The 17,687-nt window shown below is 40.4% G+C and overlaps 1 protein-coding gene and 1 non-coding gene across 2 annotated transcripts in view; both read right to left on the bottom strand.

The window, feature by feature from the left end:
* The window catches only part of GMPS (guanine monophosphate synthase), a 90,528-nt gene extending 75,225 nt beyond the window's left edge, over positions 1-15,303 (bottom strand). The window contains exon 1 of the mRNA XM_044251649.1: positions 15,131-15,303. Within this exon, the coding sequence (XP_044107584.1) occupies positions 15,131-15,157 (27 nt within the window). The 5' untranslated portion in view covers positions 15,158-15,303. The remainder of the gene's footprint in view (positions 1-15,130) is intronic.
* LOC122911018 lies at positions 671-775 on the bottom strand. Its single transcript, XR_006385360.1, has one exon. It is a non-coding gene; the product is annotated as a U6 spliceosomal RNA (small nuclear RNA).
* Positions 15,304-17,687: the final 2,384 nt, after the last annotated feature.

Genomic DNA, 17,687 nt, shown 5'->3' with positions numbered 1-17,687 from the left:
GAGCCCCGCATGGGGCTCCCTGATCAATGAGAGGCCTGCTTCTCCGTCTCCTACTCCCGCTGCTTGTGTTCCCACTCTCCCTGGCTAGCTTTCTATCAAATAAATAAATAAAATCTTTTTAATTAATTAATTAATTAACTAAAATAGGGGGAAGAATCAGAGCAAGGAATCCTCAGAAAACAAGCTGCCTTAATTTTAACGGAAGAGGGGGCTCTATAAAGCCATAAAATTTATCTGAATTGAAATTCCTTCTAAAAACTCAGGAAAATTATATTCACATACAAGAGAAACAAATTTTAGAAGTCAAATCCCATACAAAGTTACTCAAAATAAAAAAGAGAAAATAAGGAATAAAAACATCTCTACAAGAGCAAGCCAAAAAGGGAAACAGATCAAAACTGGAAAGCGTAATTTCTAAATGAACTAAAAGATATTAAGAAAATTATACGAGGCATAAAAGATTATGAATCAAAATTAGACTATGAACCCAGAATGACCAATCTCAAGAGTCTAAGAGTCTGTTTCTTGGTTTGCCTTTCTTTTTTCCCCTTTCACTCGTTTGTTTTGTTTCTTAAATTCCACATAAGAGTGAAATCATATATATTTGTCTTCTCTGACTTATTTTGCTTAGCATAACACTCTCTAGCATCATCCACACAGCTGCAAACGGAAAAATATGGATTGCTTCACAAATTTGCAGGTCATCCTTGCACAGGGACCATGCTAATCTTCCCTGTACCAACATATATCCTTAACAAATTACTGGGCTTTAAAGAAAACAAACTTTACAATATTTTGGACTCATAATTCACTCAACTATACATTTGTTGTGTGTACTTTTCTGTATCCATGTTTTATTTTATAATAAATTTTTAAAATAAAACAAAAAGGAACTAACATTTACTTCACACCTAGTATTTCATGTGCTTTACATATTATCTTATTCATAATGATATGTATTTCTATTTTACAGATGAAGAAAATGAGATTCACTGTATCCCTTGCCTAAGGACACAACGGCAGAAGTAAAAGGTAAATGTAGGCCTTTCAAACCGCAAAACAATTAACACTATAGAATTAAAGTGGGTAAATATTCACTATATTCGAAGACTACCTTCAAAGATATCTTAAATTTTAATATTTTGGTACTCAAAAGAAGTAAGCTTTAATAATTTAGAGAGTTTGCTTACATGAATGAAATAACATTCTGCAGATGTCTGAGAAAAGTAGCATTACATTATATAAATGATTTTGGAAGTTGAATTTCATCAGTACTAAACTTATTCAGGTATTTGCTCTTCAAAAAGACACTTTAATAAACTTCAGTTGCCAAAATAAGTTTTAGGATTAAAAGAGATTTTAAGACCCCCTCCCCACTACCACCACCACCACACACACAGAGACATTTTAGTCATTTGAAATACTCAATCACCCAGAATAATCCTTTCATTTCCAGAAGGCGACTAGAAGTAGCATATTTACTTATTTAATCTCACCACACCTATAACTCGGAAAAATTACATTTTCTTCACAGAATTATCTGTGACTTTAGAAATGTCAACAAACTTCACTGGAGGTTTTTTTTTTTTTTAATTAACATACAATGTATTATTTGCTTCAGGGGTACAGGTCTGCAAATCATTAGTCTTACACAACTCACAGCACTCACCACAGCACATACCCTCACCAATGTCCATCACCCAGCCACCCCATTCCCTCCCACCCCCTTTCCCTCCAGCAACCCTCAGTTTGTTTCCTGAGATTAAGAGTCTTTTTTATGGTTTCTCTCCCTCTCTGGTTTCATCTTGTTTCATTTTTCCCTCCCTTTCCCTATGGCCCTCTATCTTGTTTCTCAAATTCCTAGCATCAGTGAGATCATATAATTGTCTTGCTCTGATTGACTTATTTTACTTAGCATAATATCCTCCACTGAAGGTTTTTTTTAAGAAACTATCATCTTACATACAACGCTGAATGAAGTTTGAGCCTTCAATTAAAGGGCTAAGTCAAAGAGTAAGACTCTCCAGCTCTTGACCTTATCATATGCTTGTGTTCTCTACCCTCCTTTTTTATTTTTGAGAAATTTTAAACCTACAGAAACCTACAGAAAGGTTGAAAATATGGTATAGGGTGCCTGGCTGGCTCAGTCAGAAGAGCATGTAACTCCTGATCTTGGGGTTGTGAGTTCAAGCCCCACCCTAGTTGTAGAGATTACAAATAATAATAATAATAATAAACTCAAAAATTTTTAGATTTAAATAAACTTTTAAAAAAGCTATGGCACAATAAACCCCCCTGTCCACCTAAATTCAACAGTAGTAACGTTCAGTATAACGTTGCATTATTTTTATCTATATATACTTCTTCCTCTGAATTACTGGAAAATTAATTATAGAGACCTCTCTTCCAAAAAAATTTCGCAGCATGTACTTACTTCCTACCAACAGGGACATTCCCTTATATTACTACTATACACAATCACACCCAATAAATTTAACACTAATGGTATCTACACACGAATTTCCTTAAATGTCACCACTAATGTCCTTTATGGTTTTGTTTGTTTCATTTTTCAGACTGTAGAGCGAGAGCACACAAGAGAGTGTGGAGAGGGGCACACAGAGAGAGAGAAAATCCGGAAGCAGACATCCCCATCCACTGAGGGTGGAGCCTGATCCTAGGACCTTGAGATCATGACCTGAGCCCAAATCAAAGTCTGCTACTCAACCAACTGAGCCACCCAGGTGCCCCTGGCTTTTTTGTTTTGTTTTGTTTTTAATTCCAGAACCCTATCAAAAACCACAGACTCTATACTCACACTGTCATGTCATTGTCTCCTTTAATCTAGAACTATCTATTCACTTTTTTACAGTCTTTTAGGACATGGACATTTTTTTTTTAAATTCAAATCAGCTTTTTGTAGAATATGCCTCAACCAGGATCTATTTGTTGCCTTTTGATTAGATTCCAGATAAACTTTTGGCAACAATCTTACACTGGTGATGTAACTATGCCTCTTCCTAATAAAACACAATGGCAAGGACACAATGTCATTTTGTTCCACTATTGATGATCCAGACTTTGATCAGTTCGTTAACAAGTCTATGTGCTTAAAAGTTAAAAAAAAAAAAAATCTGATTTTAAGGCCTCCCCCCTGCTTAAAAATCCTACAATGATTTCCCCTCAGAATAAAGTTCAATTAAGTCCAAAATACCTTCCAAGCCCTATAAGGCCTTGATCTAATCTTTAACTTAAACTGCTATTTAAATATCCCCATGATCCCACAGAGGGTAATGTCCTCTTTATCTGAAAAATCCCAACATGGACAAATCAATCTCAGACATGCCAACTGAAAGAAGCCAGACATCTCTAAAATCACACTATATCTTAAATTTTCCATTAGCTCAGTGACACAGCTGTCACTGCCATGGCCATAGTTACGTACAATTTGACATAAAATCCCTCAAGGGAAAGAGATTCCCTGGAGTCTCAGAAAACTTCCATTAAAGCAGAAAGATGCCCCAAGGATTGAGCAAAAGAAATATAGCTGAGCTTGGCTGAAATTCATCTAGAATAGACATTCTGAAGCTTTATATAACTCACCAAGTATGTCATTTCTCTATGTATTCTATAAACACTGAGCAAGACCCCTGGAGAGTACAGTGGCCTCTTACCCTAGTAGTATCGCTGGACAAGCGCACCCCTTTAACATTTAAAAACCACCTGAAGGGGCTCCTGGGTGGCTCAGTGGATTAAGCCGCTGCCTTCGGCTCAGGTCATGATCTCAGTGTCCTGGGATCGAGTCCCGCATCGGGCTCTCTGCTCAGCAGGGAGCCTGCTTCCCTCTCTCTCTCTCTGCCTGCCTCTCCGTCTACTTGTGATTTCTCTCTGTCAAATAAATAAATAAAATCTTTAAAAAAAAAAAAAAAAAAAAACCACCTGAAGAAGGACCGAATTCTGGTTACTACCTAAAAAACTTCCATTGACATCTTCTGGTAAGATCAAGGAAGTACTAGCATCAAAACTTGCAGAATGAGTCATCAATGGCCTGGAAAAAAACTCCAGAAGTAACTGAGCACTCTCAAGAAATGGTGCATCATCAAAACTCTTGATGGCATAGATGTTGTGTGGAAAAACAGTTCTTAGACAACTCAGATGAAAAACTAACTTAAAAGTGTCAGACTAAACATGCAGAAAGCTTAAAAAATACCAAAAACTAATTTAGTTCATACCTTTTTAATTGTAAATGGTATATAATTCTCAAAAAAGTCTAAATCTTTTATGATATATATAAATATATCATATATATGATATATATAAATTCTAGGTGCAATTATTGAATACAGGTGACAGTTACGTAGCAGTTCATTTTATGTGTATGTATAGGAAAGAAGTTTGACCACATGCTTACATCTGTTTAGCTGGTTAGGAGCTTTATATTTAAAGCCTTTACTTTATTTATTTTTTACTATATTTAAAGCCTCTACTTAGGCATGTTTTTTAACAACTTTTTTTTTTAAGATTTTATTTTTATTTATTTGACAGAGAGAGATCACAAGTAGACAGAGAGGCAGGCAGAGAGAGAGGAAGGGAAGCAAGATCCCTGCTGAGCAGAAAGCCCAATGCAGGGCTTGATCCCAGGACCCTGGGATCATGACCCGAGCTGAAGGCAGAGGCTTTAACCCACTAAGCCACGCAGGCACCCCAACTTATGTATGTTTTTATATTCTATATGTAACATTGTATCATTGGCCCTAATTCTTCACTATTCCCTATATCCATGCCATTCCTCATATGACTTTGCAGTTTATCTTGTTTTAGGCAGAATGTATTTCCTCACTCTTGACATTGGGCTCAACCATGAGATTTGTTTTGACCACTATAAGGGCTGAAATGGTGATTCTACTTGCATCCTGCGCATCTGCCATTATGAAAACACCATCAACCTAGTAGTCCCAATACACAGGTGACAGTAGTGGAGCTCAGCAATGCTGAGCTGACCCACAAACTTGTCAGTACTAAATTAATTCACATGTCCTTCTGAAAATTTTTAATACCACCTAAAGTGAAATTTTACAAAAAGTATTTAACACCAAAGCATCCATGGCAGGTTCTCAATCTGTAACATACTATGATTCTGCTTTCCCTAGCCATATATAGTAGAAATACCTAAGAATGCAGGGCAAAATTATTCAAAATGGCTATAATCATGCTTAGCTCTCTATGACCTTGTCCTTAAGATACACATTATACTGACTCTCTAGCTTTAGAAATTTAAAACATAAATGCATACTTATCTTTTTTTAAGGGGGTAACTAATGAAGGAAAGACATCAGGGAAAAGGAACCGCTATTAATTAACCTCTGGAGAGGTAGGCCTGGTGAACCCAAGATTTACCATACCACGAACAGACAGAAAAGTTCTTATAAAACACCTGAAAATAGTTTTTATATGCAAATACTGCACTAATGCCAAGGCTGCATAAAGAAAGAAAGAAAGAAAGAAAGAAAGAAAGAAAGAAAGAAAGAAAGAAATTAAAATCCAGTTTTTTGCTATTATTAAATAAAGAAGTTGTTCATTCCTACTGATACATGTTTATAAAGCCAATCTAAAAGTAGCCTGTCTGCCCACAAACCACATCCTACTTCCATTAAAATACAGCTGAACAAGGTACTTTTCAAAATACCCTTAAGAACAAAATATTATGATGCAATTTTTTTAAGTTTATTTTACTCTACCGATGTTTATTTCTTCTGGGCATCAAGATTATTATAACCTAAATATTTTAAACTGTACAAAATAAAAATACAAAACCTATTAGGGTCTATCCTCTGACCCAGTAATTCCACTTCTAGGTTTATCCAAAAGTAATGAACATCTATGTCCACAAAATCTGGAAACAGTCCACATGGCCATCAACATGTGAATGGAATAATTCTAGCATATCCTACAGTGGAATACTACACAACAATAAAAAATGAACTACTGATACAGTAACATAGATCAATCTCAAAAACATTACCCTGAGTGAAAGAAGCCAAAAATCACTATATGGTTCCATTTATATAAAGTTCAAAGCAGACAAAACTAATGTCTGACTATAGAAATTGGAACAGTGGTTACTGCTGAAGGAACCAAGGGACATGCAAGAACTTGGGAGTAACAGAAATGGTTTTTATCTTGACTGGGGTAGTGGTTACACAGGTATACACTTTTGTCAAAATTCAAATTGTACACTTAAAGATCTATACAATTTTCATATGAACATTTTACCTCAATAAAAACAAGCAAAACAAAATACTTACTAGTGACCTTTTTCAAATCATGTGTCTCCACAAACTGAAAAACAATGTTACAATAAGTAATTGTTTACCCTCAGCCTTCAGGAGCACCAGATGGTCGAGCTCAGCCATGGTGTCAAAAACAAGGCCAAACTTCAAATCTAAGAGCCACTCCATTACAAAACCAAAATCTATCAGGTGAAATCCACTTAAGTGGATTAAGCATCCAATTAACTGTCCATTAAAAGTTTATACTTTTATTCCTAATTACCTTTAATTTCCTTTTAAAAGGTTATCTCCTCAGACTAACCTGTAAGTCTGGAGCCTTATTTCACCCAATCAGATGTCGGGAGTTGGGAGGATCATATCTCACAGAGTTCATGACAATAATGCAACAACATGAAAATGCTGTAACTTACATAAATTATAATTTATATATATTATAACTTAGGATCTCACAACAAAAATGGACCAAAGACTTATACATAAGAGCTAAAGCTACAAAGCTTTTAGAAGAAAACATAGGCAATTATACAAGATTTAAGGTCATCAGTAAATGCTCCTAGGAGGCAAACTATAAAACAGATTCTTACCTATAGAGAACAAAAAGGATTGCTAGATGGGAGGGTGAAGGATGAGCTAAATGGGTGATGGGTATTAAGGAGGGCACTTGTGATGAGCACTGAGAATTATACGTAAGTGATAAAACACTAAATTCTACTCCTGAAACTAAGATTAGGTTATATGTTAGCTGGAATTTTAAAAAAAAGAACTTCGGGGGGGAAAAAAGGAAACGCTCTTTAAATGATATACCAAAAGACAAGTGACGAAAATAAGTTGAACATCAAAATTATAAGCTTTTATGTATTAGAAGACACCATTAAGAAACTAAAAACCCAGAGAATGGCAGAAAGTATCTGCAAGGCATATTTCTGTTCAGAAACTTGTCACTAGGGGCACCTGGGTGGCTCAGTGGGTTAAATCTGCTGCCTTCGGCTCAGGTCATGATCTCAGGGTCCTGGGATAGAGCCCCACATCGGGCTTTCTGCTCAGCGGGGAGTCGGCTTCCCTTCCTCTCTCTCTGCCTGCTTCTCTGCCTACTTGGGATCACTGTCTGTCAAATAAATAAATGGAATCTTTAAAAAAAAAAAAAGGCTATAAAAAAAAAGAAACTTAGGGCACCTGGGTGCCTCAGTGGGTTAAAGCCTCTGCCTTCAGCTCAGGTCATGATCCCAGAGTCCTGGAATTGAGCCCCACAAACGGCTCTCTGCTCAGCAGGGAGCCTGCTTCCCTTCCTCTCTCTCTGCCTGTCTCTCTGCCTACTTGTGAACTCTATCAAATATAAATAAAATCTTAAAAAAAAAGAAACATCATTAAAATAAGGAACTCTTATAACTCAATAAGAAGACAAGTAATCTACTTTCAAAAATCAGCAAAGATTTGAATAGACATTTCCCCCAAGAAAATATACAAATGGACAATAAGCACATGAAAAGATGTACGGGGCACCTGGGAGGCTCAGTGGGTTAAGCCTCTGCCTTTGACTCAGGTCATGATCTCAGGGTCCTTGGATGGAGCCCTGAGTCGGGCTCTCTGCTCGGCAGAGAGCCTGCTTCCCCTTCTCTCTCTGCCTGCCTCTCTGCCTACTTGTGATCTCTCTCTCTGTCAAATAAATAAATAAAAATCTTCAGAAAAGATGTTCAACATCATTGGTCATTAGGGAAATGCAAATCAAAATCACAATGAGATACCACTTAATACCCACTATGATGGCTATAATCCAAAAGACAAGTGTTGCAAAAATGTGGAGAAATTAGAACCTCATGCACTCCTGACAGAAATGTAAAATACTGCAGCTGCTTTGGAAAACAGTTTGACTATTCACCAAAAGGTTAAACACAGAATTACTACATGACCCAGCAATTATATCCCTATGTATATACCAAAACAAATTGAAAACTTATGTCTACACAAAAACTTGTACAAGAATATTCATAGCAGGGGTGCCTGGGTGGCTCAGTGGGTTAAATCCTCTGCCTTTGGCTCAGGTCATGATCCCAGGATCCTGGGATCAAGCCCTGCATTGGGCTCTCTGCTCAGTGGGAGCCTGCCCCTCTCTCTCTCTCTCTCTCTGCCTGCATCTCGGCCTATTTGTGATCTCTGTCAAATAAGTAAATAAAATCTTAAAAAAAAAAAAAAGAATATTCATAGCAGCATTATCCATAATACCCAAAGAGTATAAAAACCCAGTGTCCATCAAATGATGAATGAATAAGTAAGAGGTGGTATATCCATACAACAGAATATTATTTGGTAATAAATAAGGTACTTAACACATGCAAAAGAAAGATGAACTTTGAAAGCACTGCACTACATAAAAGAAGCCAGTCACAAAAGACTACATACTGCAAGAGTCTAGTCATATAAAATGTTCAGAATAGGCAAATCTGAAGAGACAAACATATTAGTAGTTGCCGAGGGCCAGGAGAGAAAGGCAGGCCAGGAAAAAGGAGGACTGATTGCTAAAAGGTACAGGATTTATTTTGGGGGTGATGAGAATGTTCCAAAATTAACTGTGTTTGATGGCTGTACATATCTGTGAGTACATTAAAAACAACTGAACTGTGCCTTTTATACAGCACAATTTTATGATATATGAGTATCTCAATAAAGCAGTTATAAAAATATTTTTTTAAGAAAAGTAAAGAGTAGAATCTAGGTGGTATACCTAAATGCTGACTAAAATTTCTTTTAACTTGTCAGTTTGAAATTTTTCAGAAAATGTTAAAGGGGGGAAAATTAAAGCATTAAAAAGTTTCACTATTACCAATAAACATACAAAAACAATTATTTATCTTTAAGTACTTTTATATTCATCTAAATTTTCCCAAATTAGTTAGGGATTCTTCATCCAAAATTTGTTCAAAGCTGCATTTTACAATACTGGAGTCTTAGATTCATATTCATAATGACACTTAGAGGATAAAAATTACTAAAACTAGTTCTCCCGATTATAGACAAGGTGAAAGTGATTTAAATTTACATAGATCTCAGTTAAGTTTTAAGAGACAAAAGGATTGTCCTCCTGTGACAAACAAGAATAACAGAATTTTGCAGGTCCAAGCAGCTTTAGAAGTTTGGGGAAACATCCCCTGCAAATGTTATGGTAGCTTAGAACAGATTATTTTACCTGTTGGTCAATTTCAACAGTGCTGGTTCTTACCTTTTAGAAAACAAGTAACTTGACACACAATTTTTAAGAATTTCATAAACTCTTAGTACGGTTACTAATTCAGAAATATTCTAATATACACATTAGGATTAAATTTTAGCCAAAATTTAAATAGATGTCACTATTGAAATCAAGATCCAAGATCCAAACTCAGGGCAATATGTGCTCTATAACTGGAGTGACCATATAGCCCAGTTTGCCTGGACTGTCCTAATTTACAAGTTATTCCTACACCTATCCATTTATCTCAGAGTCTTAATTTTTGAACCTGTTAATTTTTAACCTATGAATAACTGCATTAAAGTAACATAGGATGGGGTTTGTTACACTTTCACTTTATACTCCCCACCTTCTAGTTCTGCGGAGTACAGGTATAATGAACACAGAGTTCTCACTTCTAACTTCAGGTTCAATCTGAAAGCCAACCACTGATATCCCCCCTTTTTTTTTTTTTTTTAATTTTTTTTCTTTAAAGTTTTTTTTTTTTTTTAAAGATTTTATTTTTTATTTATTTGAGAGAGAGAGACAGTGAGAGAGAGAATGAGCGAGGAGAAGGTCAGAGAGCGAAGCAGACTCCCCATGGAGCTGGGAGCCTGATGTGGGACTCGATCCCGGGACTCCAGGATCACGCCCTGAGCCGGAGGCAGTCGTTTAACCAACTGTGCCACCCAGGCGTCCCTGATATCCCATTTCTTTTACCAGATCCTTTCCTAATAAAATGGAAGTACACTTGGACAGGGACCTCTAAGGGTAGATAACTCTATCCAGCCTTGAGTGCCACAGCCATTGCTCAACTTGCAAGATGCACCAAACCTCTGGCCAGCATCATCTGGTCACTGGGAAATATGAATAAGGCATCTGTAAAGTATATGCAAGAAAGAGATATATATATATGTTCATGCATGATGTCCAGAGAGAGTGAGAGTAATTTGAGCATTCTTGCTACAAGAGTTTTGCCATTTATTTACTATATTGTATAAAACCACAAGTATTTTTCTTTGGTAATATTTTATTTTACATCAATTATCATTAATTTTTAGCAATTCCTCTTATGTTTAAGTTCCCCAGTTTAGACAAAGAATTATAAGGTCACACTACTATAACCAAACACCTTGCTCCCTATGACATTATAATGTACCATATTAGGGAATGCACACACCAACTATATAAACCATCTGCTTGGTCCTCAAAACAATGACCATGAAGCCATGGCAAGGATCCACCACTAGAAAACCAACTAACACCACATTACTACTATAGTAGAGCTATTTTTTTTGAATCACTGTGATTCTTAAGAAAATACAGAAACTTTTCTATTTCACAATAAGAATGAAAAAGGTATTCTACACAACCCAGAATTATACATGCTATACAAAGATTCAAATTTCTATGAAATGATTACTTTTCTGTTGATTCACAAAGATCTTCAGAATTATGTTTTATCCCTAAGGACTTTACTCATTTTGAGCATCTAAACAGTCTAGGTTAGTACGAAACATGAAGACACACTGTAAGCACCATGACAGAGGTAAATTATATTCTTCAGTATAGCAAATAAGTATTCATTACATTAAATAGCATCCTTTGAAATAGGAATCATTAAACAGCCTTTTAAAAGTATCAAATACATTTGAACAAGTCTACATTTAAAAAAAATACTTAAAAGACAATTATCTTCCCTAAGTAACAAGTTGGCCCAGATAAAGACAAGGCTATCTGAGGTTCCTGGAGGAATTTCAAAACCTTCCAAGTCTAACAGGAAACAACAAAAAAAAAAAAGCTATTTCTTCTGTCTGTAACAGCTCTTACATTCTAGATGAAGTTTTTTGTTTTGTTTTGTTTTTTTAAGGTCAGGGAAGGGAAAAAAGACAGGGAGATAAGTGTGAAGGGGAAAGGGACAGACTCTCTTAAGCAGGCTCCATCCCCAGCGCAGAGCCCCATGAAGGGCCCAATCTCACAACACTGAGATCATGACCTGAACCAAAATCAAGAGCCAGACACTTAACCAACTGAGCACCTAGATAAATATCTTAATATCTGAACAAAATCTGAAGCAGGAAAAAAAAAAAAACCTCTGACCTTTGAAAAAAGTTCTATAAAGTTATCATAAAAGGACAGTTATTTAATACTCATGCATCCCAGGTAAAAAATGTTGTTATCTCTCAATTCAATTCAAAAACTTTAATTTAAAGGGGCGCCTGGATGGCTCACTCATTTAAGAGGCTGCCTTCGGCTCAGGTCATGATCCCAGTGGGATCCAGCCTTACCCCTCGCCCGGCTCATGCTCTCTCTGGTCTCACTTCTTTCTTTTTCTTTCTTTTCTCCCCCACCCACAAAGATTTATTTATTTATTTATTTGACAGAGATCACAAGTAAGCAGAGAGGCAGGCAGAGACAGAGAGAGGGAAGCAGGCTCCCCGCTGAGCAGAGAGCCTGATAAGGGGCTGGATCCCAGAACCCGGGATCATGACCTGAGCCAAAAGCAGAGGCTTTACCCCACTGAGCCACCCAGGCGCCCCTCTGTCTCACTTTCTCAAATAAATAAAATCTTAACAAAAAAATAAAATTTGGTTTGTCTTACTTAAAAAAAATATATTTAAAAATGCCAATTTTAAAAGTTTAACAGATGTTGTTAAAGATTCTATCTCACAGGCAATTTATAAACACCTTTAATTCAAGTATGATTTACCCTAGTTAACATCTCAGTAAAGGTGATAGAGCAGGTCCCACTTCTACTCCAGAGTCTGAGGCTTAGATAAGGCCAAAAAGTGGGAAACTTGACAAGTAGTCCAAGTAGCCCAGAACAATATTCTGATAATCCTGCCTTAATAAAACAGAAAATAGTTACTATGTCTGATACTTGACCTATATATTATTCATATATAACACAGAGTAGCTAAAAAAAAGTTTTAAATAAACCATTACATAAAATCTTAACTTCTTAATTACATTATCTCAACTCCTTAACTAAGAAAACTATAACCTCTGATTTGGATAATTAATCAGCCCAAATGTTTTTATAGATTTTAGGTCTCTCCCTAATTTCTATCGTGCAAAAATGTCATTTTAGAAAATCCTGATACAAGCTGAAATGCACCAGAATAGGAATCAAAATCAGGTCTTTCCTCCCACTTTAATTTAAGAACCAGGATTTACACAGAACTTTCAGAGTTAAATTGATGTACAAAGTTAGCTTGGGCACAGTACTTATATTTCACTCCAGAGGGAAGGGTGGTTCAGCGGTAAACTATGGAAGAGAGATGCCTACTCAGATTTCCAGGTGGATCTCTTAAAAATATCTTATTTCACCTAATTTATTATGCATATTATCTCATTTTTTACACATCTCTTTACTTGAAATGTTTCTTATGATCAATGACATATCGTGGTTTAACTGTAGGGAGTTTTTTCCTCCTTAAGAGTACATGAAATAATAGATTTGATGAAATACATTATTTCCCTGACAGCTCCTCCTCAAAGTGCTTCCTGTTCAGTTCATATCTAATTGTTACTCCAAAACACAAAAACTAAACAACAACAAAAAAACAACACATGCTTGAGTATGCTATAAAACATAAAGGACCTTGAAATAAAATTAATCAGCAATTCACTTGAGGCTCAAATTTATCAAGGCTCTCCTTAAAAAGCAAGTTAAAACAAAAATATCAACTAGGGGAAAAAAAAATGATGTTCTATACTCCCGGGACAAATAAACTTGGAAACTGAGTCTTGAACTTAATTTTGTGAAAATACCCTTCTCAAATCACCATGTATCTTTCAAAGTCTATACATTAGGTTGAGTCCTCCTATTAGTACAGTCATTTCCTCCACTAGCACAAAGGTAAGTTTTAAGTCTCAAAATAGAAAAATGCTTTGCAAGTGAGCTAATGTACAGGAAAAAGTTGTACAATGAGGTTTATATTAGCTTCTGAGGTCCAAAACGCCAAGTTTGACGGTCTTCATTTCCCTTTATAATCCTGAGAAAAGAGCTTCACGTAGTCTACGCATTAATTTTCTCGATTTGAAAGAACATATCAGGGGCGCCTGGGTGGCTCAGTGGGTTAAGCCTCTGCCTTCCGCTAAGGTCATGATCTCAGGGTCCTGGGATTGAGCCCCGCATCAGGCTCTCTGCTCGGCAGGGAGACTGCTTCCCCCTCTCTCTGCCTCTCTGCCTACTTGTGATCTCTCTCTCTCTCTCTCTCTCTCTCAAATAAATAAACAAAATCTTTAAAAATTAAAAAATAAATAAAAGAACATATCGGTACCTTATCTTTTCTCATTTGTTCAACAAATAGTTTTTTAATGTTTGGAAAGTACTAAGCAATCTTAGTAGGAGAGAACCTCCTAATATGGAACACTTAGACACCACCATTTAAAGAGACCACCACCTGAATAAGGTAACTATCTGACTTGGAACACCAATTCCCACCTGACTTTTAAAATCCCACACACATGAATAAAATTTAAGTAATTTCTTAAAGCCAAGCTCTAAACAGTGTGCAGGAGATACATCTTGCTCAAGTTAATCTCCAGTTCAAAACTATGCACTTTATCGCAGACAAAATCGACTTTGTGAGGGTCTGAAAACTCCAAACCAACGAAAATTTCAATACAGAAGTGAAAGCGAAGGTGCTCCATTCAGAAGCGAGACCAAAGAGGAGGGTCTAGAGAAAAAAGTGAGTTGGAAGCGACGAGAAGCGCAGCGGCGACCCAAACGTGCTCTCCCCACATCAAGTTGGCAACTTTTCCAACACCCCGGGACTCCCCACTGCCCCAGCCCTCGCAACGTGGTGGCCGCGGCTCACGTCCGGGAGAGGGCTCGCCACCGTGGGGAGCGGATCCACCGCAAACAAACGTGCCAAAGCAGCAGCCAGCAGCTAGGGGCGGGGTTAGACCCACGCTGCTGCCCTCGGAGAAGGATGGGGGGGGGGGTGCAGCGGAGGGAGCGACCCTCGGGTCACCGGCCCTGACCGGGGACTGACCGGAGGACCAGGGAGCGGGGGAGAGCTCCAATCACGCGGCCTCACCGAGGGCCGGCCTCGCCGCCGCGGACCCCAAGGCCGGCATTGGAAAACGCGGAGGGCCTCACCGAGGGCAGGCGGGAAATGGGGAGGCGGGAAGACTGGAGGCCAGCACAGCTTAAACGCCGCACGCGAGGCCCCGACCCTGCCTTGCCTTCCGCGGACCCCAGGTGGTCCACAGAAGGCTCCCCAGCCTCCGAAGGGACGGGGTGAGGGCTGAGGAAGCAAACACACACACCCGCTTGCCTCCCAACCTCCGCCCTCCGGCCACGCTCTTCGGGCTCCCAGCCTCACAGCGGAGCGGGGGAGGCGAGGGCCAGCGGCGCGGCCGCCGCAGCTGACGCCCTCCCCGACGCCCGGAGACGAGCGGGCGCAGGAACCCCGACACGCAGACAAAAATCAACAAAGCACCTGCCGCTCCCGAGGAGAAAGCTTGCCACAGGCCCCGACCGGGGACTCTCCGACGCGCAGCTGCCCGGGCCGCAGGGCTGCGCAGACGGCTGGGGGGAGGGGGGTCGAGTGATGGTTCCCTGGTCCCGAAGCCTCGCCTACGCCCGGAGGCGGTGGGGCAGGGAGCCCCGCGCCAAAGAACTGACCTTGGAGTCTCCGTTGCACAGAGCCATCGGGGCCGGGGCCGGGGCCGCGGCAGCGGTGGCCACAGTCTGAGACGGGGCGGGAGAGGGCCCGCGGGGTCGACGCCGCGGGCTGGGGCTTGAGGAGGAGGCCTGGTTTTAGAAGCAGGAGGGCGCGGAGAGGAGCTAGCCGACTGCGAGGCGCCGAATCTAGCAGCAGCCGCCGAGCGCGGGCCCCAGCGCCGCGGGAGAGAAGACCAGCAGCGCGCACGCTGCCCCCGCCTCCTGCTTCCGCCCCGGCCGGCCACTGGGAGGAGCCAGAGCCCGTTCGGTTAAGTAGCCAAACCGCGGACACCCGGCAGCGGCCGCCGAGGCCAGATAAGCCCGCCTCGGGAGGAGGGGCCTTCGGGGTCCGGCCCCGCCCCCCAAGTCCTTTCCCGCCGCCGAGGTCAGCCTCCGGGAAAATAAACCCGCTGCTTCTCCAGCCCGCCCGTCCCCGGGAAGAAGGGCCTTCGGCGCCCGGCCCCGCCTCCGCCGCCAAAGTCCGCCCCCCAGGAGGAACCCCACCCGCCTCCGCCTCCTCTAGTTGGCCCTTGGCGGGGAGGAGCCCCCACCCAACAGCCCTGCTCGCGTCCCGCCCCCGCACCGGGCAAGGGGCCTGGCGAGGAGGAGGAGGAGCCCGAGACGGTCGGCCCCTCCTCCGCCGCGAAGGCCCGCCTCTGAGGAAAACCCGAGCCTCAGAAAGCTTGTTCAGTAGTCTTGCGGGCTGGCAGCCTTGGACCTCTGCTAGAGGCTGGGGGAGCGGAGTAGGAAGCCTCCCGAGAGCTGGGCCCCTGGGGGAACCCTTAGCCATTGTCGCGGCCCCATCTCAGGCTGTGGGGCATGGGGCAGCCAAGGCTACTGGGAAGGGTTTCGTCGTGACCTCTCAAGGGATGTCAAAGTGAAATTTGATCACGCGGGTCCGCAAAAGTTCTACAGGGGGTGCAGAATTTCCAAAAGGAAGAGGTTTGCGAGCAGCAATTTGGTGGGACGCTGGGCCAGGGGACCGGCCACGAAACTCTGCACAGCGCCCAGTGTTTTTATCCAGATGGTTTGTGGGAGAGAGGCTACAGTCCTTCCAGCCACTCCTTGGCTACCGGCAAGATCAGGTATTACTTTAAATTTGGTCACCTGGGAAACTAAATCGGGGTTGGAAAATAAATAACACTTGGAACAGCTTCCAGATTCACAAGGCCTTTTTAACAAATATTCAATTCTACGATACAGCCATTTGCTGAGCTCATGCTATGGGTCAGGGTCCAAGTACCAAGGAGCTAGAGTAAAACCCTGACTTAAAAGAACTCTTTTTATTCTAAGCTATTTAATGAAGGTAGTGAGGTAGGATTTACGTTCTTGCCCACTTTTTTTTTTTTAAGATTTTATTTAGTTAGTTACAGAGAGATCACAAGTACGCAGAGAGGCAGGCAGAGAGAGAGAGGGAAGTAGGCTCCCAGCTGAGCAGAGAGCCCGATGCAGGCTCAATCCCAGGACCCTGAGATCATGACCTGAGCTGACGGCAGAGGCTTAACCTACTAACCCACCCAGGCACCCCTCTGCTTTTAACTAATAAAGAAATTGAGGCTTAGTGAGGTAATGTGCCTCTCTGCCTCTCTGAATAGGAGGTAGGGGGTACTTGATCTGGAAAAGGATAGACAATTTATTACCATCGGGAACAAAAGTTCCAAAATCCATTGACCCCTGAGTCAATGTATTTCACTTACCCTTTTTTGGGCTGAAAAGGGGATACTTGAAGTTTCTAACGCCATGGATACTGGGCTCTCTTGGTAGGTCTGCATGAGCGTCAAGAGACCAGGGTGGTAACCAATAGGAGAGACTCAGCTTACATCAATATCCACGCAGAATGGAATGGAATGGAATGTGATGTGCCAGCGTTAAGGATTGGCTAAAGCCCATCTATACTAGATAATACCTATTTTAAATATATTGTAGTGGTCATCTGTGTTTGTTGCTAAGGTACCAGGATCCTTATATCTAAAGTTCTTCAGCAGCTTTTGACTCTTTTGACCCCTCCCTTGTTCTTGAAACTGGATTTCTCTTAGATATCATAGAAGTGTCTTTTCACCTGTAAGATTGTTCTTGGTCTTGTTTTGTTTTGTTTTGTTTTTAATTATAATTGATATTGTTTTGGTCACCTTTTCTTGCCCCTCTTTCTGTATCTGTCCTACAGGAGGAAGCTTATGTGTCGCTTTTCCTCAATATTTCCATTCACTACCCTCTTCTCATTTTATTCTTCAGCTGTGTTTCTTTGGGGTACTTGTTTAAAAATCAAAACTAGGGGCATCTGGGTAGCTCAGTTGCTTGAGAATCTGCCTTTGGCTCAGGTCATGATCTCTGGGTCCTGGGATGGAGTCCTACATCTGGCTCCCTGCTTGGTAGGGAGTATGCTTTGCCCTCTGTGCTCTCTCTTTCTCTCAAATAAATAAATAAAATCTTTAAAAAATAAAATAAAAATAAAAACCACTTTTAAAATATCCTTTAATAGGCTCTATGACAGCTCTCTCCTCTGAGTTCCAGATACATA

The sequence above is a fragment of the Neovison vison genome, chromosome 6 (assembly GCF_020171115.1).
Source record: "Neovison vison isolate M4711 chromosome 6, ASM_NN_V1, whole genome shotgun sequence".
NCBI lineage: Eukaryota > Metazoa > Chordata > Mammalia > Carnivora > Mustelidae > Neogale > Neogale vison.
The sequence above is the reverse complement of the archived record's forward strand: the minus strand, read 5'-3'. Positions and strand labels throughout refer to the sequence as shown.